This window comes from Oncorhynchus tshawytscha, linkage group LG16 (genome assembly GCF_018296145.1).
Source record: "Oncorhynchus tshawytscha isolate Ot180627B linkage group LG16, Otsh_v2.0, whole genome shotgun sequence".
NCBI classification, from domain to species: Eukaryota; Metazoa; Chordata; class Actinopteri; order Salmoniformes; family Salmonidae; genus Oncorhynchus; species Oncorhynchus tshawytscha.
This window is the reverse complement of record NC_056444.1, coordinates 74,997,024-75,018,318: the sequence shown is the minus strand read 5'-3', so window position 1 is coordinate 75,018,318 and position 21,295 is coordinate 74,997,024. Positions and strand designations below refer to the sequence as shown.

Here is a 21,295-nt window from a genome sequence, read left to right as displayed (position 1 = left end):
GTTACACAGATCAATCAATCAAATGTATTTATAAAGCCCGTCTTACATCAGCCAATGTCACAAAGTGCTGTACAGAAACCCAGCCTAAAACCCCAAACAGGAAGCAATGCAGATGTATAAGCCCGGTGGCTAGGAAAAACTCCCTAGAATGGCAGGAACCTAGGAAGAAACCTAGAGAGGAACCAGGTTCTGAGGGGTGGCCAGTCCTCTTCTGGCTGTGCCGGGTGGAGGTTATAACAGTACATGGCCAAGATGTTCAAAAGGTTGGCATTGTTGCTTAAATCATCCCTTATTAACCCATTATAAACTACACACTCACTGTATTGACACTGGTCTCCCAGATACTCAGGCGGACAGCGGCAGGTGGGCTGGTTGCCCTGGGATACAGTGCAGTTGCCTCCATTATGACAGTAGTCCTGACAGGTGTGGAGTTTACACTGGGGCCCCGTGAAGCCCTTCAGACAGCGGCAGGTAGGGGACCCTGGGAACAAAGGGTCATGTTAAATAAGAACAAAAATCTAAATAAAATGGGCCCAATTCAGATTTAGGAAATCAACGCCTTTCCTACGCACTTTCTCAGTAGTTGGTGTTCAGACTTACCTAATGCAGGCGCGTTGTGTACTCTATAGGTGTGTCTACCTTGCATACACTGAACAAATGTAATTCAACCACTGAAAACCCTCCCACTTGCTGGCCAACAGATTTTCTTGTGGAGTTTTCATTCAATAGGGTTTTCAGTACATTTATCTTAAGCCATCCCTTTAAATACGCTGTACCTTAAATTAGAATTTTGTCGACAGACTCACTAGAACACATTGAGAGAACGGGTTCAGAATATAGGGATCAATGAAAGAAAGCCATCTATATATATATATATATATATATATATATATATATATATATATAATGCATATTCGTCTCCGTTTCATCACCAACTGATTAAAAATACTGAGATTTTGTAGATTTAGGCCATTTTGGGGTTAGGAAAGTATATATGAATGGTTTGGAGAGACTTTACACACAAACTACATTGATGAATCAAAGATAGTGGTTTGATTCATCCTGAAAGTAGCCATATTCAAATTCAGTTCATGGAATTTTGGAAGGTGAGAAAAGTGTACAATAAGGGTGGAACAGTAGTCCTATAAATCTACTCGAATCCTCATTAAATCATGGAACTGTACGACAACATGCGCCAGGCTCCAGGTTTAACCTGTTACGTGTGGTCTGAGTTCCATAATAATTCAAATAGGCTGCATGTCCCAAATGATGAAACAACGTTAACCTACGATGATCCAGTAACACTAGCCTCCCTCAGGAACAACTACACAGAAGAGACAGAGGTAAAAGGTCAACGGAATGGAATGAAGCAAAATGTAGGCTATAAATTGAAGGAAATGAACACGAAAGTGACAGTTATAAATGTATGTGGGTATTACTGATGGTGGCTCCCGATAGTGGCTAATATTTATCATGATACACATTGTAAAATAATGGAGAAAAGCCATATAAATGAAAACGTTGTAAAGCGCATTCATCAACTCAGCAGGTTCAGCACTACAGAAGCCTATATATAGCTTGGCTCTCCAAATTTCATCCACGCAAATTACGAGGGCACACAAATTCTGAATAACAGCACAGCTATTTATAGCCCACTTCACTGTGGAAAAGGGACAGCAACATGCAATACATGTCATGTTGATATGATTTTCAGTTTGCTTCCACATGACTGGTCTCACATTCGTCTCCAGTGATCATAAGGAAACATTTTACTAAAACAATTGCTATGTGTATTTACAATCCAACTCTCTAAATGGATTGCACATTTACCTAGCTGTTATCAATGGCTCTTATCAATTTATAAATTACAGTGCAAAAATCAAGTACCGGCAGCTTGCTTGGCCTTATTCATGGTTTCCTCACGCGTAAAGGTGGAATTATGAGGGAATGAAGTCAAGTGGGTGAATAGCCTTCAAGGTCAGAACACACATAGAAAAAAAGGCAATTACATCCCATTTACGTGCACTTAACACACATAGGGCTGAATCCTAGAAGGGTTCCTATTAATATCAACACACAATAGGGTCCCCACAGTCCCCCTAAAGCAGCCCCTACAGTCTGCAATAGAAAATGGCTGCCACCGGCACCTAGACTAGTTTGCCAGTTGCAGCCACACCAAGGACTGTATATGCTCAGGTAACCTACCTACGACTGAGGCAGTGCAGGCTCCTCCATTCTTACAGTAGTCTCTACACTGGTTGACCTCACACCTCTCTCCAGTGAAGCTGGGCTGGCACTGACACTTAGCCTGCTGCCTGGTGTTCAGAAAACAGTTCCCCCCGTTCAGGCACTGGACTGTACATGGCCCAGACGGGGGAGCTGGGAGAAGAGGGGGAGAGGTTATTGATAAGAGTCCCACTGGGCACCAAACGTCAATTCAACATCTATTCCATGTTGGTCCACGTAATTTTGTTGAAATGACATGAAAACAACGTTGATTCAACCAGTGTGTGACCAGTGGGGCGTGTGTACTCACAGAATGGAGACCGTGTGGAAGGCGGTCTTTCCACACATGTGCCGTTTTCAGCCACGCGGTCGTTAGGACAGGTACAGACTGGACCACTGGGGCTGAGCAGACACAACCATTCACACTTCTTCCTGTCACATGGGTTGGTCACTAATGACACAGAGAGAGAACAGACAGAAGGATAACAGACAGTAAGAACCAGAACAGGATCAAGAGAAGCGTCACTAAAATGTGTTAAACTCCACTGAACCATATGTGGAATAGATGTCAACAGTAGTGCACTATGGGGAATAGGGGTCTGAACAAGAACACTATGTGGAATACTGTTTATAATGGATAGTTAAATACTGTATATAATGGACAGTTAAATACTGTATATAATGGACAGTTAAATACTGTATATAATGGACAGTTAAATACTGTATATAATGGACAGTGTGTCACAGACAGAGAGTCAGCTAGAGAGAGAGTCACCTAGAGAGAGAGTCAGCTAGAGAGTCAGCTAGAGAGAGAGAGAGAGAGAGAGAGAGACACAGACAGACAGACAGACAGACAGACAGACAGACAGACAGACAGACAGACAGACAGACAGACAGACAGACAGACAGACAGACAGACAGACAGACAGACAGACAGACAGACAGACAGACAGACAGACAGACAGACAGACAGACAGACAGACCAGACAGAGAGACAGACAGAGAGACAGACAGACAGACAGACAGACAGACAGACAGACAGACAGACAGACAGACAGACAGACAGACAGACAGACAGACAGACAGACAGAGAGAGAGACAGACAGACAGACAGACAGACAGAGAGACAGAGAGACAGAGAGACAGACACTCTCTACCGGTTTTTAGCGGTGGTGGTTTGATAGGGGTCAAAAATAAGTGTACTATATGGGGGAGTAGGGTTTCATTTAAAGAAATTAGCTATAGTGTAGGCAGACAGCCACTCACTCTCTGGTTGTTTGTAACGGTGGTAAAGGACTATGTCTGTGGCGTGGTTAATGCCAGTGGTCAGGTTCTCCATGGGGCTCTTGCCAAACTTGTTGACCCGGAACACAAAGTTATTAATGTAGGTGACGCCATATATGTAGTCCTCAAAGATGTCGATGCTGAACGGATGGAGCAGGTCTGGGGATGGAAGGAGAGAGAGTTAGGAACTGTTAATCCTGCCTTAACTATGTCCTTTTGAGAACTGAACAAGGCCAACCCACTCTGTAAAACAGTGACAACTGTATCTTGCTTGAAAATACAATTTCACAACTTATCCTTTAATTCATAAATTGTTACCCATGTAAAATTCAGTAGGAAGCAAAGATGGGTGGTATCCTCATAAAACTACACTGAACCCCAGCCCTGAGATAAGTGTAGTTTAGTGTAGTGAACTGAACTGTTTTTGAGTCCTGTGACGGAGATGACAGGGTCGGAGCCGTTGAGTCGCACGCTCCCGATAACAGAGAGCTTAGCGTCCGCCCAGTACAAGCGCTCATTGAAGTAGTCTACCGCCAGACCTGGAGAGAGGAGAAGGAGGAGGTGGTGGTAGAGGAAGAGGAGTAGGAGCGGAAGGAGGAGGTGGTGGTAGAGGAAGAGGAGAAGGAGGAGGTGGTGGTAGAGGAAGAGGAGTAGGAGCGGAAGGAGGAGGTGGTGGTAGAGGAAGAGGAGAAGGTGGTGGTAGAGGAAGAGGAGTAGGAGCGGAAGGAGGAGCGGAGGGTTAAAGAGGACATGGATAACACAAACAGTGACCAGAAAGAAGGTATGATACCACTTACACCACTATGCTAATGCTAGGGCATAATGCTATGTATAATGCTAAGTGCTAATACTAATGTTAGGCTACAACACTAATGCTATACAGACCTGTGGGCCACTGGATGTTCTCATGGACCAGGGTCTGTCTCAGGGTTCCATCCATGGCTGCTGTCTCAATCTTAGGGTGGTTTCCCCAGTCGGCCCAGTACAGGGTCCTGAGAACACAGAGAAACGCAGTCAAAACAGTTTTTTATTATAATTTTTTTCCTACATTTATTTTCGCATTGTCTTTTCCAGGACAGTGGTGGATGCATAACTAGGCCAAATCAATATAGCTGGGGTTGGCTGGGCTTGGCTCAGTAGTGGTAAATGGTACTAGTCTCTGAGTGGTACAGCGGTGCTCGAGGCGTCACTACAGACCCAGCTTCGATCCAGGGCTGTATCACAACCGGCTGTGATCAGGAGTCCCATAGGGCGGTGCACAATTGGCCCAGCGTCGTCCAGTTTAGGGGAGGGTTTGGCCGGGGTAGGCCATCATTGTAAATAAGAATTTATTCTTAACTGACTTGCCTATTTAAATAAAGGTTCAATAAAAGAAACAAATCTCACCCTCTCTGGGGGTCCACTACAATGGCGTTAGGCTCGTCTATCATGCCTGAGATTAGGGTCTTGCGGTGTTGGCCTGAAAGTTGGGCCACCTCGATCACATCTCTGCCAGATTCAGTCCAGTACAGGTTACCAGCCACCCAGTCCACCGCTATACCTCGAGGCATGTTTAGATGCCCTACAATCTGGTCAGAGGGAGAGATAACAGTGGGATGTTTAGATGCCCTACAATCTGGTCAGAGGGAGAGATAACAGTGGCATGTTTAGATGCCCTACAATCTGGTCAGAGGGAGAGATAACAGTGGCATGTTTAGATGCCCTACAATCTGGTCAGAGGGAGAGATAACAGTGGGATGTTTAGATGCCCTACAATCTGGTCAGAGGGAGAGATAACAGTGGGATGTTTAGATGCCCTACAATCTGGTCAGAGGGAGAGATAACAGTGGCATGTTTAGATGCCCTACAATCTGGTCAGAGGGAGAGATAACAGTGGGATGTTTAGATGCCCTACAATCTGGTCAGAGGGAGAGATAACAGTGGCATGTTTAGATGACCTACAATCTGGTCAGAGGGAGAGGTGACAGTGGGATGTTTAGATGCCCTACAATCTGGTCAGAGGGAGAGATAACAGTGGGATGTTTAGATGCCCTACAATCTGGTCAGAGGGAGAGGTGACAGAGGCATGTTTAGATGCCCTACAATCTGGTCAGAGGGAGAGATGACAGAGGCATGTTTAGATGCCCTACAATCTGGTCAGAGGGAGAGATAACAGTGGGATGTTTAGATGCCCTACAATCTGGTCAGAGGGAGAGGTGACAGAGGCATGTTTAGATGCCCTACAATCTGGTCAGAGGGAGAGGTGACAGTGGGATGTTTAGATGCCCTACAATCTGGTCAGAGGGAGAGATGACAGTGGGATGTTTAGATGCCCTACAATCTGGTCAGAGGGAGAGATGACAGTGGCATGTTTAGATGCCCTACAATCTGGTCAGAGGGAGAGATGACAGAGGCATGTTTAGATGCCCTACAATCTGGTCAGAGGGAGAGGTGACAGAGGCATATTTAGGTACATCTCATTATGATGTGAACAGAAAATAACAGACCTTTCTGAACTATGAGACTTGGCACTAACTGCATTCTACTTATATTGTATCACACACATAGGACGTCATAACAGTGCCCATGTTTTAGTGTGTGTGTCTGTTTGTGTGTGTGTACATGTGTGAGTGTGTACATGTTTATTTTTTTAAATGTATCCATTATTTTACCAGGTAAGTTGACTGAGAACAGGTTCTCATTTACAGCAACGACCTGGGGAATAGTTACAGGGGAGAGGAGGGGGATGAATGAGCCAATTGTTAACTGGGGATTATTAGATGACCATGATGGTTTGAGGGCCAGATTGGAAATTTAGCCAGGACACCAGGGTTAACTCCCCTACTTTTACAATAAGTGCCATGGGACCTTTAATGACCTCAGAGAGTCAGGACACCCGTTTAACGTCGGAAAGACGGCACCCTACACAGGGCAGTGTCCCCAAATACTGCCCTGGGGCATTGGGATATTTTTTAGACCAGAGGAATGAGTGCCTCTTACAGGCCCTCCAACACCACTTCCAGCAGCATCTGGTCTCCCATGCAGTGACTGACCAGGACCAATCCTGCTTAGCTTCAGAAGCAAGCCAGCAGTGGTATGTAGGGTGGTATGCTGCTGGCATGTGAGTATGTGTGTGTGAGTATGTCTGTAAGTGTGTGTGTCCTTGTGTGTGTGTGTGCGCACGCGTACATTCCTGTTAGTGTCACTCAAGCCTCACCTCCAGGGTAGTAACACCTCCCTCACTATGGCGACGGTTACGGCGTGTATTTGACAATGTGCCAGAAGATGACGATGATGAAGGCAGCTCGTAGGAGGAGATCCTGCCAGTGTGCCAGTTGGTCCAGTAGATGCGGTTGGTCTTGACGTGCAGGTCCATGGCATCGATGCGCACGTTGGCATCGCCCTGGAAGCTCTGCTCGTAGCGCCAGTTGGGCATGCCAGGGTCCAGGCTGCGGATCTCGTTGTCATCAGCGATGTAGAGCACCTGTCTGCTACTGTTCTGGTCTGGAAAGACCGGAGGGAAGGGTTGAAGGGCGGGAGGAAGGAGAGAGAGTGAGAGAGTGGTACAGGAGGGAGGGAGAGAGGAGTCAGGAAATGGAGAAAGAACTTCGACAGAGAATTCATGAAAATGTCAATGCATTCATTGTGGCTGAGGAAGGGTTAAGAATACACTATTTCAAAGTATTTAGGATTTGAAGAAGAAAACTACACAACTAAAAGAACACTACACTACTAGAAGAACACCACACTACTAGAAGGACACTACACTACTAGAAGAACACTATACTACTAGAAGAACACTACACTACTAGAAGAACACTACACTACACTGATAGAAGGACACTACACCACTAGAAGAACACCACACTACTAGAAGAACACTACACTACTAGAACACCACACTACTAGAAGGACACTACACTACTAGAAAAACACTACACTACTAGAAGAACACTACACTACTAGAAGAACACTACACTACACTGATAGAAGGACACTACACCACTAGAAGAACACCACACTACTAGAAGAACACTACACTACTAGAAGAACACCACACTACTAGAAGAACACCACACTACTAGAAGGACACTACACTACTAGAAGAACACTACACTACTAGAAGAACACTACACTACTAGAAGAACACTACACTGATAGAAGGACACTACTAGAAGGACACTACCCTACTAGAAGAACACTACACTACTAGAAGAACACTACACTACTAGAAGAACACTACACTGATAGAAGGACACTACACTACTAGAAGAACACCACACTACTAGAAGGACACTACACTACTAGAAGAACACTACACTACTAGAAGAACACTACACTGATAGAAGGACACTACTAGAAGGACACTACACTACTAGAAGAACACTACACTACTAGAAGAACACTACACTGATAGAAGGACACTACACCACTAGAAGAACACCACACTACTAGAAGAACACCACTAGAAGAACACTACTAGAAGAACACTACACTACTAGAAGAACACTACACTACTAGAAGAACAATACACTACTAGAAGAACACTACTAGAAGAACACTACACTACTAGAAGAACACTACACTACTAGAAGGACACTACACTGATAGAAGGACACTACTAGAAGAACACTACACTACTAGAAGAACACTACTAGAAGAACACCACACTACTAGAAGGACACTACTCTACTAGAAGAACACTACACTACTAGAAGAACACTACACTACTAGAAGAACACTACACTACTAGAAGAACACTACACTACTAGAAGAACACTACACTACCAGAAGAACACTACACTACTAGAAGAACACTACACTACTAGAAGGACACTACACTGATAGAAGGACACTACTAGAAGAACACTACACTACTAGAAGGACACTACTCTACTAGAAGAACACTACACTACTAGAAGAACACTACTAGAAGAACACTACACTACTAGAAGAACACTACACTACTAGAAGAACACTACACTACTAGAAGAACACTACTAGAAGAACACTACACTACTAGAAGGACACTACTAGAAGAACACTACACTACTAGAAGAACACTACACTACTAGAAGAACACTACTAGAAGAACACTACACTACTAGAAGAACACCACACTACTAGAAGAACACTACACTACTAGAAGAACACTACTAGAAGAACACCACACTACTAGAAGGACACTACTCTACTAGAAGAACACTACACTACTAGAAGAACACTACTAGAAGAACACCACACTACTAGAAGAACACTACTAGAAGAACACTACACTACTAGAAGAACACTACACTACTAGAAGAACACTACACTACTAGAAGAACACTACACTACTAGAAGAACACTACTAGAAGAACACTACACTACTAGAAGAACACTACACTACTAGAAGAACACTACACTACTAGAAGAACACTACACTACTAGAAGAACACTACACTACTAGAAGAACACTACACTACTAGAAGAACACTACTAGAAGAACACTACACTACTAGAAGAACACTACACTACTAGAAGAATATGCTACTTACTGTCAGCCTTGCAGGTGTCGTTGATCCTGGTGAAGTGTTTGTGGCAGCTACACTTGTAGGATCCCTTGGTGTTGTTGCACATGTGGGAGCACACCCCAAACTGCTTACACTCATTCCTATCTGAGAGGGGTCAGGGGTTAATAATTGAGGTAAGTGTAAGTATATTTGAAATATACTGTTGAGCTCTGAGTGAGCGAGTGTACATGAAATGTGGGCTTGTAACCTTGTGATGATATTTTGGGATATGGGATTGAAAGTGAGATATCCCAGTAGATACTGTTTGTAACATGTGTGTACATAGTGTAATAAGCTTGACCCTGTAGAAGACATCCTGGTGTGTGGAATGTACCTTCACAGGTGTTATGTTCAGTCTTCTGGAAGCCTGGTTTGCAGGAGCAGAAGGAGTCTGTCTGGTTGCTGACACAGTGTGCCTCGTCCCCGTCCCCACACAGAGTCCTGTTACTCCTGCAGTTGTTCAGCTTGGTGACTGCAGGGTCAGAGACACACCACAGGCAGAGAAGAAAACGTTGATACACAACAGTGTTGAGCCATTGGAAGGTTAACGGAACATTGTGTGAGAAAAAGAAACCAACGCTGTCTTCTCCAACATGCCATTAGAACGGTAGACATGGTGATGTGTTAACCAGTCATAACTTGGGGTCACCTGTCTTGCAGTGGATCTCATCTGAACCATAGTCCTCACAGTCATTGAAGAAGTTACAGCGCAGGCTGGAGCTGATGCACCTGCCATTGGCACACAGGAACTCATCCTTGTCACAGGTAGGCTGGGCTGGAGGGGGCTCTGAGAAAACACACATAGACCAACCATCACATTGCTCCTGAGGGGATAAATAAAGGTGTATTAAATGTCTATTGAATGAAATGAACACAACCTTTCTGATCCAATGTCTATAATTCCATACCACTGAATAAAAGGACAATGAAGCCCTGTATTGGATTTGCATTCTGTCATAGGTAACATAAGTGGTATGGTAGGTATAACGATGGAACCTCTCCACAGGGAAAAACAGCTCATCAAGGAGACAGCCTTGTGTTGGTGTGTGCTAAAGGACAGCAGCACAGGAAACTCACGGCAGTTGAGCTCATCAGAGTTGTCCCCGCAGTTGTCAACTCCGTCACACTGTTTGGACACTTTCAGACACACACGGTCGTTCTGGCAGCGGAAACTCCTGGTGGGGGGGCACTGGAACCTCCCTAAGTGGAGGAGAAAGAGGGGTTAGGAGTCAAGGAGTTAGGACTCAGAACAGGCTTTAGGATGCATACCCTTTTCTGACCATCGTGACAATCTTGACCTGAACTGTGGTGGCTCTGATATTTTATTTCACATTGTCCTTCCCATCATGATGGATGAGTAACTAGGCCAGCACAGTACAAGTCAGTTCAGCTCGGTACTGTGAAAAGGGTACTAGTAGACAGGATATGATGTCACAGGATCTGATGTCACTACTCACTGCACTCGTCGGGGTTCTCGTCCGAGTTGTCTCCACAGTCGTCCTCTCCGTCGCATTTCCAGGCCAGGGGCTTACACAGCGTGTTGTTACACTGGAAGTCATCCAGGGGGCAGTGTCTCTCAACTGAGACAGGGAGAGGGGAAGAAGAACAGTAGGTTGCCCATTATTGACCCTGTTCCTGTAGATCACAGGCCGGATCTACAGGCTGCACATCTCCAGAATCCCTCTCAATGAATAAACATAGATGACTCCCGAGTGGCACAGCGGTCTAAGGCACTGCATCTCAGTGCTAGAGGCGTCACTACAGACCCTGGTTCGATTCCAGGCTGTATCACAACCGGCCGTGATTGGGAGTCCCATAAGGTGGCGCCCAGTGTTGTCCAGGTTAGGGGATGGTTTGGCCATCATTGTAAATAAGAATTTGTTCTTAACTAATTTTCCTAGTTAAATAAAGGATAAATAAAAAGGATGTTTAATCTCAGTATAACCACTCCCTTTTAGCACTGTGGCCATCTCAAACACCAGCATGAGCGAGGCACATGGGGACACAAACACACTCACCAGCTATGTGACACTTCTCCTCATCGCTGCCGTCCAAACAGTCAGCATCTGCGTCACAGCGCCAGCGGTTGGGGATACAGTGGCCGTTCTTACACTGGAACTGATCACTGTCACACTTCAGGTCACAGCCGTCCTGAGGAGCAAGCACACGCACACACACACTTTTAACCACTCAGGTAAAAGGCACATCTCTAAACTAGGTCAACCGATAACATAGAGAGGTTGTTAGTAGGGGAGAGTGGGGTAAGTTGAGCCGCCCTATAATTTATAGTTTGACCAAATATTCACTGAAGAGGTCATCATTTCATGGAGTCTGTGAAGGAAGAAACCACATGGGGAAAAAGGTAAATAAGTTAGGTTCAAAAAATGGGATATTGTGTCATTTATTGTGTTTGAGGTTTCATGATGCTTGTACACTAACCGAAGTAGATCATTGAAAGATTTTTCTATACATGAGTTATGGTCTCTATTATCTTCATTATAGACATATATCTGGGTGGTTCGAGCCCTGAATGCCGATTGACTGAAAGCCATGGTATATCAGTCCGTATATCACGGGTATGAGAAAAAAATACTTTTTACTGTTCTAATTACATTGGTAACCAGTTTATAATAGCAATAAGGCACCTCGGGGGGTTGTGATATACGGCCAATATACCACGGCTGAGGGCTGTATCCAGGCACTCCGCGTTGCGCATAAAACCCCCCTTAGCCGTTGTATATAGGCCATATAACACACCCCCTCGTGCCGTATTGCTTCAATTTGAGGTCATAAACCTAGCAGGAAAGTACATCCTTGTAGCTGTGTTGGCTAGTATAGTCAAAATGTTTGCCTTGGGTTAAGTTGAGCCAATGACCATGGGGTAGGTTGAGCCAATGGCCATGGGTTAAGTTGAGCCAATGACCATGGGGTAGGTTGAGCCAATGGCCATGGGGTAAGTTGAGCCAATGGCCATGGGGTAAGTTGAGCCAATGGCCATGGGGTAAGTTGAGCCAATGGCCATGGGGTAAGTTGAGCCAATGGCCATGGGGTAAGTTGAGCCAATGGCCATGGGGTAAGTTGAGCCAATGGCCATGGGGTAAGTTGAGCCAATGATTGAGCCATTGGCAAGTTGAGCAAATTGAAGTGTTCTCTTCCCAGGCATAATACAAGGCATTTTCGCTGGGATATGAGGTAAAAACAGGACCTGGCCTATGTGTTTGTTAGGTGTTAAACCTTGAACGATTTAAAGACAAAAGAGCAATTGTGATTGTGTTGAATTGTGTTTGGGAAATAAAGAAATAAAGAAGGCAGTGGTAATATTTCATTCAGCACAGAAATTTGTAGACGGCTAAACTTACCCTGTCCTGCGGCTAAACTTACCCTGTCCTGAGGCTAAACTTACCCTGTCCTGCGGCTAAACTTACCCTGTCCTGCTGCTTAACTTACCCTGTCATGTGGCTAAACTTACCCTGTCCTGCGGCTAAACTTACCCTGTCCTGCGGCTAAACTTACCCTGTCCTGCGGCTAAACTTACCCTGTCCTGCGGCTAAACTTACCCTGTCCTGCTGCTTAACTTACCCTGTCATGTGGCTAAACTTACCCTGTCCTGCGGCTAAACTTACCCTGTCATGTGGCTAAACTTACCCCGTACACAGGAATAAGTTGTGCCAAGAGACATTTTTTTTGGGTCAAGCTACGTTTTCAAAACTGTAATATTTACATTAATTCAGATTATTTCCAGGTATACACACTATCCTGAAATATATGTAGATATCTTTGTTTGAATATTTGCCTTGACGGAGTGATGCTGAATGTTAAGAATTGCTCAACTTACCCCACTCTCCCTTACAGTATGAGTCAGTAGCGTTATCTATTACACATGTGTCTAACTCAGATATGTTGCTATGGTTGAGTCAGGTGTGTTACCTCATCAGATCCGTCAGCACAGTCATGGTCTCCATCACACTTCCACCTCCCGGCGATACAGCGTCCGTTGGTACAGGCAAACTCACTCTCTGAGCACTGCCGTGGGACTGTAAAGATACAGCAACGCAGGTCTCACATAACAAACATTATACTGTATAGCTTAGCTGGAAATGGCTTCCAAATACGTGTTGTTTTTAGTAAAAGTCCAAATTCACAGGGGAGAGAGTACTGTACAGAACACCTCATAACAGACCACAACACACCACAACACCTCATAACAGACCACAACACACCACCTCACAGCACACCACAGCACACCACAACACACCACAACAGACCACAACACCTCATAAGACACCACAACACACAACGACACCTCATAACACCTCACACCACAACACATTACAGCACCTCACAACAGACCACAACACACCACAACTGACCACACCACACCTCACCTACCCTCACACCACAACACATTACAGCACCTCACAACACCTCGCAAAACAACACAACACTACACAACACACCACAACACCTCATAGCACAACACATTACAGCACCTCACACCACCTCACAACACACCACAACTGACCACACCACAACACATTACAGCATCTCACACCACAACACCTCACAACACAACACCCCTCACACCACAACACCTCACACCACCTCACAACACAACTCACAACCCAACTGACCACACCACACCTCACAACACCTAACATCACAACACATTACAGCACCTCACAACACAACAGACCACAACACACCACAACACCTCATAGCACAACACATTACAGCACCTCACACCACAACACCTCACACCACCTCACCTCACAACACCTCACACCACCTCATAAGACACCACAACACCTCATAAGACACCACAACACCTCATAAGACACCACAACACCTCATAAGACACCACAACACACAATGACACCTCATAACACCTCACAACACACCACCTCACAACACACCACAAGACAGCACATCACAACACACCACACCACCTCATAAGACACCACAACACCTCATAAGACACCACAACACACCACACCAGCTCATAACACCTCACAACAAGACACCACGACACCTCATAACACCTCACACCACAACACATTACAGCACCTCACACCACAACACCTCACAACACAGCACCTCACACCACACAACACATCACAGCACCTCACACCACACCCCAAAACCTCACAACACATCACCTCACAACACATCACAACACACCACATCACAGCACCTCACAACACACCACAGCACCTCACAACACACCACAACATCTCACAACAGACAACACACCACCTCACAACAGACAACACACCACACCACAACACATAACAGCACCTCACAACACACCACAACACCTCAGCTCACAACACACCACATCACAAAAACACACCTCACAACAAATCACAACACACCACCTCACAACACACCACCTCCCAACAACATCATATTACTCCAGTGCTAGCCTCTCTACACTGGCTTCCTGTTAACTTCACTAGGGTAGGGGGCAGCATTCTGAATTTTGGATGAAAAGCGTGCCCAAATTAAACTGCCTGCTACTCAGGCCCATAAGGCAGGATATGCATATAATTAGTGGATTTGGATAGAAAACACTCTAAAGTTTCCAAAACTGTTAAAATAATGTCTATGAGTATAACAGAACTGATATACGGCAGGCGAAAACCAGAGGAAAATCCATCCAGGAAGTGCTATTATTTTGAAAGGCTGTTTTTCCATTGAAAGCCTATCCACCATGCAAAGACTTAGGACCCAGTTCACCATCTCTATGGCTTCCTCAACATGTGACCAGTCTTTAGGCATTGTTTACCTTTTCCATTGATGAAGCTTTTGTCAGGTTGAAATATTATTTACTATTTTTGACAAAAACAATCTGAGGATTGATTTTAAACATTGTTTGACGTTTGATGTTTCTACTATCTTTTATTGTACTTTGACTTTTCATCTTGGTGTTGAGAGTTCGCATTGTGCCTTTGGATTTCTGAACTAAACGCACCAACAAAACGGAGGTATTTGGACATAAAGATGAACTTTATTGAACATTTGTTGTCTAACATGGTGACCTGGGAGTGCCACCAGATGAAGATCATCAAAGGTAAGTGATTAATTTTAATGCTATTTCTGACTTTTGTGACACTCTCCTTGATTGGAAAATGGCTGTATGGGTTTCTGTGTCTAGGCGCTGACCTAATACATAATAGCAAAGTGTGCTTTTGCCGTAAAGCCTTTTTGAAATCTGATACAGCGGTTGCATTAAGGAGAAGTTTATCTGTATTCGTATGTTTAACACTTGTATCTTTTATCAATGTTTATGATGAGTATTTCTGTTATTTGATGTGGCTCTCTGCACTTTCACCGGATGTTTGTTTGAGACAATGCATTTCTGAACATAACACACCAATTTCAAATGAGGTTTTTGGACATAAAGATGAACTTTATCAAACAAAACACACATTTATTGTGTACCATGAAGTCCTGTGAGTGCCATCTGATGAAGATCAAAGGTTAGTGATTAATTTAATTGCTATTTCTGACTTTTCTGAGCCCTCTCCTTGGCTCGAAAATGGCTGTATGGGCTTGCTCCTATCTATCTTTCCGATTTGGTCCTGCCGTACATACTTATTGTCCCTAGGATTTCTAAGCAAACAGCTGGAGGTAGGGCTTTGTCCTATAGAGCTCCATTTTTATGGAATGGTCTGCCCACCCATGTCCCAGACCTGCTGTTTTCAACTCTCTAGAGACAGCAGGAGCAGTAGAGATACTCTGAATGATTGGCTATGAAAAGCCAACTGACATTTACTCCTGAGGTGCTCACCTGTTGCACCCTCGACAACCACTGTGATTATTATTATTTGACCCTGCTGGTCATCTATGAACATTTGAACATCTTGGCCATGTTCTGTTATAATCTCCACCCCAATAAGGGTTTGGTATCTTGTTAATCTTTTCCCGTTAAACCATAACATATAAGGATAGACGAGAAGGAGGAGTGTATTATGTGGGATATATATATATATATGGATGGGAGAAGTGTTGGGTTGTATGAATACAGCTGTACAGAACCTTTGGGAAGAATTAAACTTGGTTAAAGCTTCTCTAGTGTCTGAGTTATTTACTCTGAAAAATAAGAACCTAACACTAGGTTCCTGCCTTTCTAAGGAGTTTTTCCTAGCCACCGTGCTTCTACATCTGCATTGCTTGCTGTTTGGGGTTTTAGGCTGGGTTTCTGTACAGCACTTTGTGACATCAGCTGATGTAAGAAGGACTTTATAAATACATTTGATTTGAACACAACAACCCACAATACCTCACAACACCACAACACCTCACAACACAACAAACCACAACACCTCACAAAACACCACAAGCAGGGACACACAGAGGGAGGCCAAACAATGATGGTGAAATGAGAGCTCCAGAGATTCAATAGAAGATGTCCTAGGTGCCTGATAAACAACATTGCATCTTTACTGAAACTGGTAACATAACTGTGTGCTTTCACTCTGCTTATTTTTATTTCATTTTGTTGTACTTTTTACCCCTTTTTATCCCCAATTTTGCGATACCCAATTGGTAGTTAGTCTTGTCCCATCGCTGCAACTCCAGGAGAGGCGAAGGTCAAGAGCCATGCGTCCTCCGAAACACGGCCCCGCCAAGCCACACTGCTCACTTAACCCAGAAGTCAGCCTCACCAATGTGTTGGAGGATACACCGTACACCTGGCGACACATTTCAGCGTGCATGCGCCCGGCCACCACAAGGAGTCGCTAGAGCGTGATGAGACAAGGACATCCCAGCAGGCCAAACTCTCCCCTAACCCAGACGACGCTAGGTCAATTGTGCTCCTGGTCACTGCGACGCAGTGCCTTAGACTGCAGCACAACTGGGAACGTCCCAGAAGTTAGCGTCTTAGAAAATAAGTCATTAACTTTGTTGAGTACAGTGGCCTCAGGTGGTCATGTAGGAAATTACAATACTTGATTGTAGAAAAAAAGCCCTACTTTTGACCTGTCACTGTCTGAGGAGATATCAGAGGGGCTGAGTTGAAATGGACAGCATCAGACATATAAATGACTGCAATGGGAGGGGAGGAGCAGAGTGACATTAGGGGTTGGTGAAATGGGGATGGTTGAAAGTGGAGACCTACCTCTGGCTCATGCCAACAGGTCAGTGAGAGGGAAATGAAAGGTAAACATTAGATGAGGTGAGACACATCACAGATGAGTTAAGGACAAACTAAATGACAATGTCTCAGTGTGTGTTACAAAACATCTACAGACACTGGGAAGCAAAACAAACACACAAGAATCAAACAATTGATATGGGGTCACAAGGATCGTGTAACAGGAATGACAGAGAGACATACCACACTTGTCCTCGTCCGAGTTGTCCCCACAGTCGTTGTCATAGTCACACTGCCAGCGACCCGGGACACAGCGGTTGTTCTTACACCTGAACTGGTATGGCTCACATGTCCTCTCATCTACACAGAGACAAGGGTCAGACCCTCAGCTCCATAACACCACAGTACATACAAACCATACAGGAGGTTAACATCATAGCATGAACCTTCATAGAGGAGATAAATACCCCTCTACAATACACATATGATCTTGTTGGCAATCTCAAGGGTTGTTATAGGGAATTCAGAGAGGGAGAGAGTGAATTTTGTATTAAAGTGTAATGATGCTGTACCGGTCCTCTAGATTCTACGGTGAGGATCCAGAGAAATGCTTTGTAGCCCTTGTTAGAGCTTTCCGTTTCCTGTGTGACAGACAGAACACTCACCACACTCTTCTTTGGGTTCGTCAGATGAGTCTCCACAGTCATCCTCCCCGTCACACTTCCACCGGGCCGGGATGCAGCGACCAGAGTCTTTACAGCGAAACTCATCCACACCACACGTCATCTGGGCTGGAGGGGGAGGAGAGGAGGGGGTGGGAGAGGGGGGGGGGAGGAGGGGGAGGAGAGGAGGGGTGGGAGAGGGGAGGAGGGGGAGAGAGGGGGGGGAGGAGAGGAGGGGTGGGAGAGGGGAGGAGGGGGAGAGAAGGGGGAGGAGAGGAGGGGGGGGAGAGGGGAGGAGGGGGAGAGAAGGGGGAGGAGAAGAGGGGTGGGAGAGGGGAGGAGGGGGAGAGAAGGGGGAGGAGAGAGGAGGGGTGGGAGAGGGGAGGAGGGGAAGAGAAGGGGGAGGAGAGGAGGTGTGGGAGAGGGGAGGAGGGGGAGAGGAGGGGGAGGAGAGGAAGAGGAGGTGGGATGGGGGGGTTAGGAGAGGGGACTGACTGAGGCTTATCACAGGCCAGATGACAGACTGAGTATAAAGTGGAAGGAGGATCTGATGAGGTCTGAAAGATCTAGTGCATCTGCAATTCATTATGTATGTTTTGTTTATTCCATGTGTAACTCTGTGTTGTTGTATGTGTCGAATTACTATGCTTTATCTTGGCCAGGTCGCAGTTGCAAATGAGAACTTGTTCTCAACTAGCCTACCTGGTTAAATAAAGGTTAAATAAATTAAAAATTAAAAAATAGTTTATGTTAGCAGAAACAGGTATTCTACTGCAACATGGATATTGAACTTGATATGCATGTCTGTCATTATTCTAGAATAGTCCTCTGAAACAAAGGAGCAGTGTCTTACTGCAGTTTGCTGGTTCGTCCGATCCGTCCACACAGTCATTGTCACGGTCACACACCCAGACACGAGGGACACAGCGCTTGGTGATGGCACACTGGAACTGGGTGGGCGCACAGGTGACCTCGGCTAGAGGGAGCGAGAACAGACAGACGACTGTTACTGACTGGAGAGAGCAACCCATAACAACAGTATATTTCTTATTTAACATTCATCTATCCAGGTTAGTCTCACTGAAATACAATCTATTTTACATAGAGACCATGTGCAACACAGCAGTATCACCATACTAAATGTATAACATGCAATAAAGCATGCAGATGAGGAGATAGGAAGGAAAAAGAGGAGGTGTTGACTCACGGCAGTCCGTCTCGTCCTCGCCTTCTCCACAGTTGTCCTGTCCATTACAGCGGAAGATTCCCGGGATACAGCGGCTGGGGTGGGAGCACTTGAACTGACTGGGCAGACACACGTGGATATCTGGAGAACAATCACACATAGACAGACACAAGACTTGTCAGAGAGATGACAGAGGATGACAGACACAAGACGTGTCAGAGAGATGACAGAGGATGACAGACACAAGACGTGTCAGAGAGATGACAGAGGATGACAGACACAAGACGTGTCAGAGAGATGACAGAGGATGACAGACACAAGACGTGTCAGAGAGACGACAGAGGATGACAGACACAAGACGTGTCAGAGAGACGACAGAGGATGACAGACACAAGACGTGTCAGAGAGACGACAGAGGATGACAGACACAAGACGTGTCAGAGAGACGACAGAGGATGACAGACACAAGACGTGTCAGAGTGACGACAGAGGATGACAGACACAAGACGTGTCAGAGTGACGACAGAGGATGACAGACACAAGACGTGTCAGCGAGACGACAGATAACGAGACACAAGACGTGTCAGAGTGACGACAGAGGATGACAGACACAAGACGTGTCAGAAAGACGACAGAGGATGACAGACAAGATGTGTCAGAGAGACGACAGAGGATGACAGACACAAGACGTGTCAGAGTGACGACAGAGGATGACAGACACAAGACTTGTCAGAGAGACGACAGAGGATGACAGACACAAGACTTGTCAGAGAGATGACAGAGGATGACAGACAAGACGTGTCACAGAGACGACAGAGGACTGGTAGGAATAGATGTTAGGGGGTGAAGATATGAAGGACAAAGAACGAGGCAGAGAGAGAACGATGCATAGAAAGAACGAGGCAGAGAGAGAACAAGGCATAGACAGAAGGGGGAGGAGAGAGGGAAAGAGAGAGTATGTGGGTGAGAAAGAAATATATAGAGTGTGAGAGAGAAAGAGAGAGACAGACAGACAGAGAGAGAGACAGACAAAGAACATAAAAGGGTATGCACCACAGTTGGCCTCGTCCGAATGATCCTGGCAGTCGTTGTCCCCATCACAGATGTAAGCTGGGTTGGTACAGATGCCTGTCCCACACTGGAACTGGCCTGGCCGGCATTTGAACTTAGCTACAGGGAACAACGGAGTCAGAGGTTATTTCAAAGTCTGAAACAGGCCCATAGCAGTTTCACCAACCATCTTCCTCTCCTACCCTGTCATCTCAGCCACCACAACCTCAGATCCCCGCAGAAACATACATGAGACTCTGCATCCACATACTCCTCATTCACTCATCATCATTTACGTAGCACTGGCTTTGCCAAGATCGTGGGTTCAATTCCCACAGGGACCACATACACACACTACAAATGTATGCAGTCACTGTACTATACTGTAGTCACTTTGGATGAAAAAGTGGCACACTCACGGCATTCTGCTGGCTCGTCCGAGTGATCCCCACAGTCGTCCTCCGTGTCACACTTCCACCAGAAGGGGATGCACTTGTCGTTCTTACACACAAACTGGACAAGGAGAGGAGAAGAGAGGAGAGAGGAGGAAAGAGGAGATGAGGACAATGTTCACAGTCACTGCTGTTTTTGTCTGTTCCTAAGGCTAGAACTGAGATTGGGAAACAATCTTTTTCACATAATGCCCCTTCATACACGTATGATCTTGATGAGGAGAGAGGAGGAGAGAGGAGACAGGAGGGAGGAGGAGAGAGGAGAGAGGAGGGAGGAGGAGAGAGGAGGAGGAGAAGAGGAGGGAGGAGGAGAGAGGAGGAGAGAGGAGGAGGAGAGGAGAGAGGAGAGAGGAGAGGGAGGAGGAGAGGAGGGAGGAGGAGGGAGGAGGAGAGGAGGAGGAGAGGGAGGGAGGAGAGAGAGGAGGAGGAGAGAGGAGAGAGGAGGAAAGGAGGGAGGAGGAGCAAGGAGGGAGGAGAAGAGAGGAGAGATGAAAAAATAGGAGGAGAGGAGAGAGGAGAAAGTAGGAGAGGAGAGAGGAGGAGAAAGGACGAGAGGAGAGAGTAGGCGACATCACTTTAAACACCTATGATCTTGATGAGAAGGGAGGAGGAGAGAGGAGGAGATAGGAGAGGACGAGATGAGAAGGGGGGAGGAGAGAAGAGGGAGAAGGAGGAGAGGAGGAGAGGAGAGAAGATGAGAGAAGAGGAGAGGAGAGAGGAGCGAGAGGAGGCGAGAGGAAGAGAGAGGAGGAGAGGGGACGAAGGAGAGAGGGAGAGAAAAGGAGGGTATTAGAGAGGAGGAGAGA

The 21,295-nt window shown here is 45.7% G+C and overlaps 1 protein-coding gene across 1 annotated transcript in view; it reads right to left on the bottom strand.

Moving 5' to 3' along the window:
- LOC112215232 (low-density lipoprotein receptor-related protein 1-like) overlaps positions 1-21,295 on the bottom strand; it is a 253,940-nt gene that overhangs the window by 9,301 nt on the left and 223,344 nt on the right. Inside the window, exons 64-84 of the mRNA XM_042299627.1 lie at positions 20,457-20,550; positions 20,041-20,157; positions 19,009-19,128; positions 18,655-18,777; positions 17,805-17,930; positions 17,383-17,499; positions 12,969-13,075; positions 11,060-11,192; positions 10,499-10,621; positions 10,119-10,241; positions 9,691-9,828; positions 9,376-9,513; positions 9,027-9,146; positions 6,707-6,993; positions 4,897-5,078; positions 4,396-4,502; positions 3,930-4,049; positions 3,493-3,669; positions 2,537-2,677; positions 2,206-2,379; positions 320-481 (exon numbers count right to left, since the gene is read on the bottom strand). Coding sequence (XP_042155561.1) covers positions 320-481; positions 2,206-2,379; positions 2,537-2,677; positions 3,493-3,669; positions 3,930-4,049; positions 4,396-4,502; positions 4,897-5,078; positions 6,707-6,993; positions 9,027-9,146; positions 9,376-9,513; positions 9,691-9,828; positions 10,119-10,241; positions 10,499-10,621; positions 11,060-11,192; positions 12,969-13,075; positions 17,383-17,499; positions 17,805-17,930; positions 18,655-18,777; positions 19,009-19,128; positions 20,041-20,157; positions 20,457-20,550 — 2,929 coding nt within the window. The remainder of the gene's footprint in view (positions 1-319; positions 482-2,205; positions 2,380-2,536; positions 2,678-3,492; positions 3,670-3,929; positions 4,050-4,395; positions 4,503-4,896; positions 5,079-6,706; positions 6,994-9,026; positions 9,147-9,375; positions 9,514-9,690; positions 9,829-10,118; positions 10,242-10,498; positions 10,622-11,059; positions 11,193-12,968; positions 13,076-17,382; positions 17,500-17,804; positions 17,931-18,654; positions 18,778-19,008; positions 19,129-20,040; positions 20,158-20,456; positions 20,551-21,295) is intronic.